Here is a 9,663-nt window from a genome sequence, read left to right as displayed (position 1 = left end):
CAAAGGTTTTTTTTTTACTTAAAATAAAAACATGCTTAAAACATTAGCACTCTTGCAATATCTTGGCCCCGGTCACACGGAGCATTAGGCATGCTAGAGAGACGGAAGATAGGCGGATTTTCTGGGCATGATCTCACTGCCACATCTGGGAAGCGTAGAGCTCCCGTGGCTCACCCGAGGCTTCACTCCAAAGATGCACTGAAAAAACTAGTACCTCCGAGGTACTAGTTTCCGGAAACCGCGGGGCAAGGGCGGGCGTCAGATCACGTTTCCGGGGTTAGCTCGTGGTATCCAGCGCCCGCCCATGTCCTGTCGCGAAAAGTTGGGGGGTTTTGTCAAGTCTCCACGGGTGCGCACAAGCACCCAACGGCGCATGCGAACACTTGGGGTAAAAAAAAAACCCACAACCCCCGCAGCGCCGCTTCTTTGCCGCGCCGCAGGAGTGAGGTATGATCGGCACCTCCCCCCAACCGCGGGATGTTGGGCGGGACGTTTGATCTGGCTGCCACGCGGTAGTTTGCTCCGGGGCAAACAGCCACGCCTCCCCCCCACAATATCCGGCCCGTGTGACCGGGGCCTTTGTTTATTTAACAGTGTCAACTGACACCTCTTGCTCTGAATTACTGCATTAAAATATCTGTGCTGTTGCAATCTTGAGTATGCTGTTCAGGTGTGTATCTGTAAGCTGCAAACCTACAATGATGCAGCAGCAGCAGCAGCAGAACTGGAAGAAGAAACAGAAGACAGCCAGTTCCACTGTGGGCCTGATCCGGCACCCGGGCCGCATGTTTGACACCCCTGCCCTATGGGATCACCATACGTCAGCTGCGATTTGACGGCACTCTCCACCACCACTACCAACTGTGGGGAGAGTTCAGCTGTCCAACTGGGTGGGAAACACTTTCTCCTTTTTAGCATATATTTCATCACCATAATGACGGCAAACATTTCCCGCTTACAAGAAAACAGGAAAGCGAGTTCTTTACCCAGTGAGACCACGTTCTCATAGTTCTCCATCATGACCTCTTTGTACAGGGCTCTTTGTTCCGGGTCCAGTAGGGCCCACTGCGCCTCTGTGAAGTACACAGCCACATCTTTAAAGGTCACCAGCCTCTGCGGAAACAAAAAAAGACGCTCACTCAGTTGACAATACTCTCAATGGTTTGGGTACCGATAGAGAATGAAAGCTCAGCAGGGGTGGCCCTGGTTAGCATTTAGATGGGAGACCATCAAGGAAGAGGGGGGTTTGCTATGCAGAGGTTCCGGGGTCACTACAAGTTGGTTGCAACCAATGCTCCTTCTAAGCTGTGGAGTCTTGTGAGCAAAAATTCTACTTTGTGAGCTGCTGGCATTAAAGTTGTGAGCGAGCTATTTGGCTGCTACATAAATTAGTTTCCTCTGGTGAATCGTTCTATTGGCTGGTCGCTTGACCGTATTAATAAACTTGACTTGACTTGAGTTTCCTCTGGAGCCATCCTCCCTGAGCTAAGACAAAAATGCGTGAGCCAGAGGCTAAAAAACTGTGAGCTAGCTCACACGTGCAGAAAAGGACAACTCGAATGATAAAAGGGTTGGAACACTTTCCCTATGAGGAAAGGTTAAAGCGCTTAGGGCTCTTTAGCTTGGAGAAACGACGACTGAGGGGTGACATGATTGAGGTTTATAAGATTATGCATGGGATAGAGCAGGTAGAGAAAGAGGTGCTTTTCTCCCTCTCTCACAATACAAGAACTCGTGGGCACTCCATGAAATTGCTGAGTGGTCGGGTTAGAACGGATAAAAGGAAGTACTTCTTCACCCAAAGAGTGATTAACACTTGGAATTCACTGCCACAGGAAGTGGTGGCGGCTACAAGCATGGACGGCTTCAAAAGGGAATTAGATAAGCATATGGAGCAGAGGTCCATCAGTGGCTATTAGCCACAAGGTATAGATAGGGACTCTGGGGCAAGTGATGCTCTGTCTTCTTGGTGCTGGGGGGGGGGGTCAACAGTGGGAGGGCTTCTAATGTCCTGGCCCCACTTGTGGACCTCCTGATGGCACTGGTATTTCTGGCCACTGTGTGACACAGAGTGTTGGACTGGATGGGCCTTTGGCCTGATCCAACATTGTTCTTATTTACTCTTGTTCTTATTTACACTAACTCAGTTTAGAGGGAACACTGGTTGCAACTGGACAACACACAATTATATCAAAGAATGAAAATCAGATTGCACAGTTCCTTAAAAATTAGTCAGTATTTCAGCTTGAACCTTAACAGAAGAAGGAAAGACAACCACTTCATGAATGGCTGGCACATAAAGTAACCTGCAGAACTGACAACTTCTAGAATGTTTTATGCATTTTAGAATTCATTCCAGGACAGAAAAGGTATGTTTCGAAAGTCCTGAGGGAGGCGTTTTCAAACTGGCCCTATTCCTCCAAAAACATTACACCTGTGGTTACCTTCAGTCACAATTCAGGGAATAAAAGCCAGTCTCCTCAGCAAGGACCTTCCCCGGAGCTTGAAGGGGGTATTGCCCCCTCTCTTTTTCCAGTTGGGAGGAGTACTTTGAATGGGCCTCTTCTCGATGATCCTACCTGAGCTGGCTCCACTACAGCCCTTTGCCATCCTCTAGGAGGAGGGGGCAATCCAGATAGAAACATGGTCGTCATTTGGAGCTCTGTCAGGTGAGAAGGACAAAGTAAAGGGACATAATTTACACAGAAAGAAGCAAACAATCTTCCCACATTTTCAATTTGACACTGACTGGGCTGGACCCTGAGGAACATATCCATGATTGGAAGGGGGGGGGGGTTGCCCAAACCCCCTTCATAAGAACACTAGCAGTAAGGCTCGTTGTGGGAGGAAATACAACGAGCTCTAGAAGGAAGTTCCAGGTGAGTGTCCCATCTGTGGCTAGTGGGGGGGCAGAGGGAAGGGGAAAACAGAGGGAGGCAAGCCATGTTTATTTCCTTCTGCTTAGCTGTAAGGCAGGGCTGTCTCAAGTCATTTTGCTGCCCCAAGTGGGTAGTATGGGAAGACAGCCTCATGGTAACTGGTATGGTTCCCTCCACCCCTGACTTACGTTGATTTGGGGTTATGCAGTGGCAGCTAAGGTAGAAAAGCACCTCCTCCTATGCCATGTCTTCTGGATTCCGAGGGAGTGGAAACCGGTTCCATAGCCAGTTACAGGGTTGCCAACTCTGGGTTGGGAAATACCTGTAAATTTGAGGGGTAGAGCCTGAGGAGGGCAGGGTTTGGGGTGCGAGGGACCTCAGCGGGGTATAATTCATAATCCATTTCCCAAAGCAGCCATTCGTTCCAGGATAACTGATCTTGGAGATCTCCAGGTGCTTCCTGGAGGCTGGCAATACTAAGCGGAGGGCCAGACCTGTAGATTTGAGGGGTAGAACCTGGGGAGGGCAGAGTTTGAGGGGCGGAGGGACCTCAGCAGGGTATAATGCCATAGAGTCCATTGCCTAAAGCAGCCATTCTCTCCAGGAGAACTGATCTTGGAGATCGCCAGGTGCTGCCTGGAGGCTGGCAATATTAAGCGGAGGGCCAGACCTGTAGATTTGAGGGGTAGAGCCTGGGGAGGGCAGGGTTTGAGGGGCGGAGGGACCTCAGCAGGGTATAATGCCATAGAGTCCATTGCCTAAAGCAGCCATTGTCTCCAGGAGAACTGATCTTGGGGATCTCCAGGTGCTGCCTGGAGGCTGGCAATACTAAGGGGAGGGCCAGACATGTAGACTGAAAGGGTAGAGCCTGGGGAGCGCAGGGTTTGGGGTGCGGAGGGACCTCAACAGGGTATAATGCCATAGAGTCCACTGCCCAAAGCAGCCATTGTAATAGCTGGGAAATTTTCTGTAGGGGAAATTATGTGCTGTGGCTGGGGAACATGGTGATTTCTGGGAGACTGGCAACTCCAGTGACCGTTTAAGTGAAGACTGGGATACGTATTTTGGCATCTCTAGTGACTGTTTAAGGGAAAATTGGGATATGTATTTTACCTCAGGACACATTCAATGACTCCCAACAACCCCAGCAAACTGTTTAGAATGTTAGAGGCAAAGGCCAATCAGGCCACATATGCAAATGACCTCTGTGTTCCGACTGGCTATTCGGGGGACAGGAACAGCAAACTGTTCAGAATATTGGAGGCGAGACTCAGGCAATGCAACCAGTGGCTAGGGACAGCTTCTGAGTGACAGATCAGGGAGCGTGTGGAATGTTCAGGAGAGTCCATGACCAAAACAGAATTAGACCAGTGATCTATCTAGTCCAGCATCCTGTTTTACACAGTGGCCAACCAGTTCCTCTGGAGGGCCAACAACAGGGCAGAAAAGCCAAGGCCAAGGCCTTCCTCTGGTGTTGCCTCCTGGCACTGGGATTTAGAGGTTGACTGCCTCTGACTGTGGAGGTTTCCTTTAGTCACAATGGCTATTAGCCACTGATAGACATATCCTCCATGAATATGTTTAATCCCCTTTAAAGCCATCTATGTCCATAACCATCACTACATCCTATGGCAGCGAATTCCACATTTTAATCACTCTCTGTGTAAACAAGTATTTCCTTTTGTCCGCCCTGCTGCAGACCTCTAACTCCCCCCTTCATGCTTTTCCTGGGAGTTCTCTGCCCCCAGGAGCAAAATTCTGAGCACCAGCGATATACAAGAGGCAAGAAATTCATACTTTGCTAACAGAAATACTTTCAATCCACAGAAATGCTGTGAAGGATCCCAGCTAGTGGTTGTTTTGGATCTTACGAAGCAAAGTCAAGGAATATAGCAGGATTATCTGCAGTAGAGAGCCTTTCTGAGGTAAGGGGTTAGGGCAGGGGATCTCAAACTTTGAAAAGTAGGACACACCTCTAAACTGACCAGACTTTTTGTGACCCACCAGCAAGGGTAGCTCCATGATAATTTCCCCATCCCCGGCACAAAATGTAGGGAAGCATACATTCAGTTAGCACTGAACTTGTTTTTACGACTTAGCATTTATAAATTTGCCACACTTTGGAGCAACAGGCTATATTTCTATGACTGTTTTCACACATGACACAGAGACAAACCTAAATTTTCTCCCGAACCTCCCAGAGCTTCTTTTCCCAGCTCACCCTCCTCCTAGCTTTGGGAACTGCATTTGGTCCCGGCCCACTATCTGGGAACCACTCAGTTTGGGGAAGCAGGTGAAAGAGCCATTTGCAGACAACAACACAAGGACTGCCTTGCTGGATCTGACCCAAGGCCTACCGACTCCAGAGGCCTCTGGAAACTCACAAGCAGGGCACGAAGGCCACAACCTCTCTTATCCTTTATTTCCCATCTGCCACAGGAACGTGAGCATCGTGCTTTCCAGGGAGATGTGACAGAGTTCCTTGAATTCTCCCCAGCTTCGATTGAGGACTGAAAATCGGGATATTAGTATTTAGAGGGATTGCCCAATCAGTCTGCATACCCATCGTACCAACTTGGTTACATATTTTATATTATTATATATTTCCTGTGTGTGTAACTCTGCCACACAATAAATAAATATATTAAATAATTAAAGACTAACAGACATATGATGTCAGAAGTTTCAAAAGACCAGAACCCACTTCATCTGATTTAGTGTGACTGTAGAAAGGAGCAAGAGTCCAGTAGCACCCTAAAGACTAACAAAATTTGTGGCAGGGTATGAGCTTTAGAGGAGCTGCAGTGGCTCAAGTGGTTAAGATGCTGAACTGCAGGCTGTGGAAGGTCAGTAGGTCAGCAGTTCGAGACCCGAGTTGCCGCATGGCGGAGTGAGCTCCCGTCTCTAGTTCCAGCTCCTGCCAACCTAGCAGTTCGAAAGCAAGAAGTTACAAGTAAATAGGTACCACTTCGGTGGGAAGGGAACAGCGTTCCGTGCGCCTTGGTGTTTAGTCATGCCGGCCACATGACCACGGAAACGTCTTCGGACAGCGCTGGCTCTTCGGCTTTGAAACGGAGATGAGCACCGCAACCCTAGAGTCGGACTCGACTGGCTTTCGAGCAAGGGAACCTTTACCTTTACTTTTTATGAGCTTTGGTGAGTCATGCTCAGGAACGCTGGTACCCTGCCACATATTTTGTTAGTCTCTGAGGTGGTACTGGGCTGGATGCTTGTTCTTTCCTACTGCTACAGACAGACTAACACTGCAACCCATCTTGATTTATTGCGAGTTATTCCCGTGATTTCAAGTGGCATCTTTTTTTCCTGGTCCTAGTTTTCTCTGCTCCACAGCCACAATCCATCTTGCTAAGATTTATTTAAAGGCGCAAAGGAGATTCCTCTCTTCTATTGTTCTCCCTACAGAAATGATCAAATGTTCCAACTTTTAAATTTTATTTTATTTTTTAAAGAAACTTACTCTGGCCCTCCCCATGTTTTACTGCCAACGGAGTGAACAGCTCCCTGCCCTTCTCCCCGCCCAACAACATTCTCACCCCTTTCTTATGTCTTCAGTCCGGGGGGGGGGGGGAGTGTTAGGGGAAAAAACAAAGGGCGATCTTAAGCGCTGCCACGCCCTTTCCCCCTCCCTCCTCATCCTCACCCCAAGGCACATTTAAGACACGGGGCGGGTCAGGGGCTCCCGCCTCGCCCCACCCCTTCCCAGGCGAGGAAACTCTTCTGCTTCCCTCCAGCCCCGACCCCTTACCAGCATTTGCAGACTGCGCAGATGCTCCCCCCGGGATGGGCTCCCGCGGCTGCAATTCATCAACGTGGCCCCACTCCGAGCAGCTCCCTTCCCCCACCCGCTTGCCCGCAAGCACAGCCAGACCCGTCTGCTAATACGGATTAAAGGAGCTCACTCGCTGCTGCTGGGACTTGTAGTTCTCTTCCTCTCTCTCTCTCTCTCCCCTGCACAAACTCCAAACGCAGGGGGATTCTGGGAGCTGAAGTTTCCATTCTCAGCCGGTTCAAAGTCATAATTCTTGGCCTTTTAACCTCACGATTTCTCCCCACCCTTTCCCCAGGGTCGTATCTGAGGGAGTGGGCCCAGGAAAGCTTCTGTCACAATAGCTATGCTGTCCAGGGTTGCCAGTGCTTAAACTGGGAAAATCTTGGCCTAGGTTTGCTTGACCTGACCTGGATAGCCCAGGCTAGCCCGATCTTAGCGTTGCCAGCCTCCAGGTGATGGCTGGAGATCTCCCGCCATTACAACTGATCTCCAGGTGACAGAAATCAGTTCACCTGCAGAAAATGGCTGCTTCGGAAGGTGGAATCCATGGCATTAATCCCCCACTGAACTCCCACCCCTCTCCTCTCCTTGCCGTCTTCATGGTCCACCCCCAAAATCTCCAGGTATTTCCCAACCCAGGGCTGGCAACCCTACCCAATTGAGATTTCAGTCCTGGCTGGTATTTAGATGGGAGACCTCCAAAGGAATATCAGGGTCACGACACAGAGGCAGGCAATGGCCAACCACCTCCGAACAGCTCTTGCCTTGAAACCCCCCAATGGGGTTGCCATAAGTCAGCCGTGACTTGACGGCACTTTCCACCACCAGGTTTGCCACCCTCTGGTCGGACCCGGATGGAGTTCAAAGTCATCTCCAATCTACCGGGATCGGTTCCCTTGGAAAGTGACAGCTGTGGCGATTTAGACTCTTTGACGTCACACCCCTGCTGAGCTCCCTAACCCTCCCCAAATTCCTGAGGGACCGCCTTTCCCCATATGTACCCCAGAGTGCGCTGTGGACAGGGACCCAGAATCAGTGCCCCCCCCCCCAAGCATCAAGGATGTGAGTCTAGTGACAACCAGGACCAGGGCTTTCTCGGTGGTGGCTCCACTGTGGTGGAATGAGCTCCCGGAGGAGACCAGGGCCCTGTGGGACCTTTTGCCGTTCCTCAGGGTCTGTAAAGTGGAGCTCTTCCGCCAGACCTTTGGAGCTGCCACCACCACTATTGACAACGGACAGCCTATGATGGGAGAGCCCTGATCCCCCTGGGTCTTCCAACTACTGCCCGAGCGAATCGCCCAGGACAACTGAAGAAGAGCAATGAGCTGACTGTAAGATGAGGAAACTTAAGTACTAGCACTTTATTATAGGACTATATTTATGGTTTTAAGAATTGTTATTGTATTAACAGATGCTATACTTTTATACTGTACTGTAGGAATTTTTTTCTGTTCTTATGTAAGCCGCCCTGAGCCAGCCTCGGGAGGGCGGGGTAGAAATCTAAACCTTCCCAGGCTCCGCCCCCAAAACTTTAGGAATCCCCAAACCCAGAGCTGGTAGCCCTATCCTGTAAGTTTTGGGGTAGAGCTTTGGCAGGGTCTCACAGAGCCCCCCGCGCCCCTCCAAAGCAGCCATTTTCTCGCGGTCTTTGGGGCCGGCATCCCGTCTCCGGTGTCCAGGGGCAGGGGCAGGTCCTCCAGCTTTGGCGGTCTCTTCGGCGCACAGCACGTGTCAGCCACAGCCCGGCCATCGTCCATTTCCAGCTCCACCATGCCTGCGCCTCCACGTCACCGTGTTTCTCCGTGGCTCCGCCTCTGCTGTTGTTTTCTCCAGGGGACCTGATCTCTGTAGCCCGAGTATCTCCAGGCCTCACTTGGAGGTTTGTAGTGCTACCCGCAACTCTCAGAAGACGGGTGGGACAAAAAGGCATCAGAGACTCCCATTTTCATTTTATTATTCAGCAAGCGGGCTCCCGCCAGGATTTCCAGGCCCTCCCTAGAGCTTTCGAGGTTAATTGTTGTGTTTTTCAAGAAGCCGGCCTCTAGCCTTTTTCTTCTCCTTATAGGGACTGAAGGAAAACAACAGGCAGGCATGCTGATTTCCCATTCGGTAGAACCAACAGTGCCTGGCTCGCCCTCCCATCCCAAGAAAAGGGTCCTCTAATAGTCCGTTTTTAACACGCTCCACAAATTGGGAATGGAAGGTGGGGTACTTGCAAGGGGGGGGGGGTCACAGATCCAATACTCCCTCTAAGCTGTGGAGTCCTGTGAGCAAAAATTCTACTTTGTGAGCTACTGGCCTTAAAGTTGTGAGCGAGCGATTTGGCTACTGCATGAATCAGTTTGCTCTGGAGCCATCCTTCCTGAGCCAAGACAAAAATGTGTGAGTTGGAGACTAAAAAACTGTGAGCTAGCTCACACTAACTTATTTTTACCCAGCCTTAATTCCAAGGAGAAAGATATAAGACATATATAAGAAACATATAAGAAATAGATAACGGAGGCCCCCCCCCCCCAAAAAAGGAAAGACACAAAACAAATGTAAGAAAACCACATTAGCAGTTGATTCTCTCTTTCCCAGAATGGGGCTGGGTTCATTATGACTTTCGTAACAATGGACCTTACCACAGTCCAACATCTGTTCCAGCTGCTGCTGGCTACCTATCTTAGCTGAGTGCAACTCTCTTGTTCACCTGTACTGAGCGCGTCTCTCCCTTATAAGAACATAAAAGCCCTGCTGGATCAGGCCAGTGGTCCATCTAGTCCAGCATCCTGTCTCACACGGTGGCCAACCAGTTCCTCCGGAATTATGATGACTGTAATGCCAAAACAAAAAGCATAGAGAAGTAGACTCGGGTCCCATATCTGATTTATTTGTAGCTCTCTTTTTTTAAAAAAAAAAAAATCGGGAAAAACCCACAAGAAGGACCTCCGAGGGGCAGGTCTAAGTGCGATCAGAGCGACTGGGGGGGGGGGGGGGGGGAACGCAACGGGG

General features: G+C 50.0%; 1 protein-coding gene across 3 annotated transcripts in view; it reads right to left on the bottom strand.

Annotated features, from left to right (window-relative positions):
- Nucleotides 1-6,740, bottom strand: part of LOC107118462 (zinc finger protein 501-like) — a 15,730-nt gene extending 8,990 nt beyond the window's left edge. For 2 of the 3 annotated variants that reach the window (XM_015420808.1, XM_015420809.1), the window contains exons 1-3: nucleotides 6,646-6,740; nucleotides 2,580-2,662; nucleotides 987-1,113 (exon numbers count right to left, since the gene is read on the bottom strand). In XM_015420808.1, coding sequence (XP_015276294.1) covers nucleotides 987-1,113; nucleotides 2,580-2,654 — 202 coding nt within the window. In that variant the 5' untranslated portion in view covers nucleotides 2,655-2,662; nucleotides 6,646-6,740. Of the gene's footprint in view, nucleotides 1-986; nucleotides 1,114-2,444; nucleotides 2,489-2,579; nucleotides 2,663-6,645 lie in introns of those variants that run through there. The other variant, XM_015420810.1, reaches the window with a different exon arrangement.
- Between the last annotated feature and the right edge of the window lie 2,923 nt (nucleotides 6,741-9,663).

This window comes from Gekko japonicus, unplaced genomic scaffold, assembly GCF_001447785.1.
Source record: "Gekko japonicus isolate JY-2015 unplaced genomic scaffold, Gekko_japonicus_V1.1 scaffold1882, whole genome shotgun sequence".
NCBI classification, from domain to species: Eukaryota; Metazoa; Chordata; class Lepidosauria; order Squamata; family Gekkonidae; genus Gekko; species Gekko japonicus.
The sequence above is the reverse complement of the archived record's forward strand: the minus strand, read 5'-3'. Positions and strand labels throughout refer to the sequence as shown.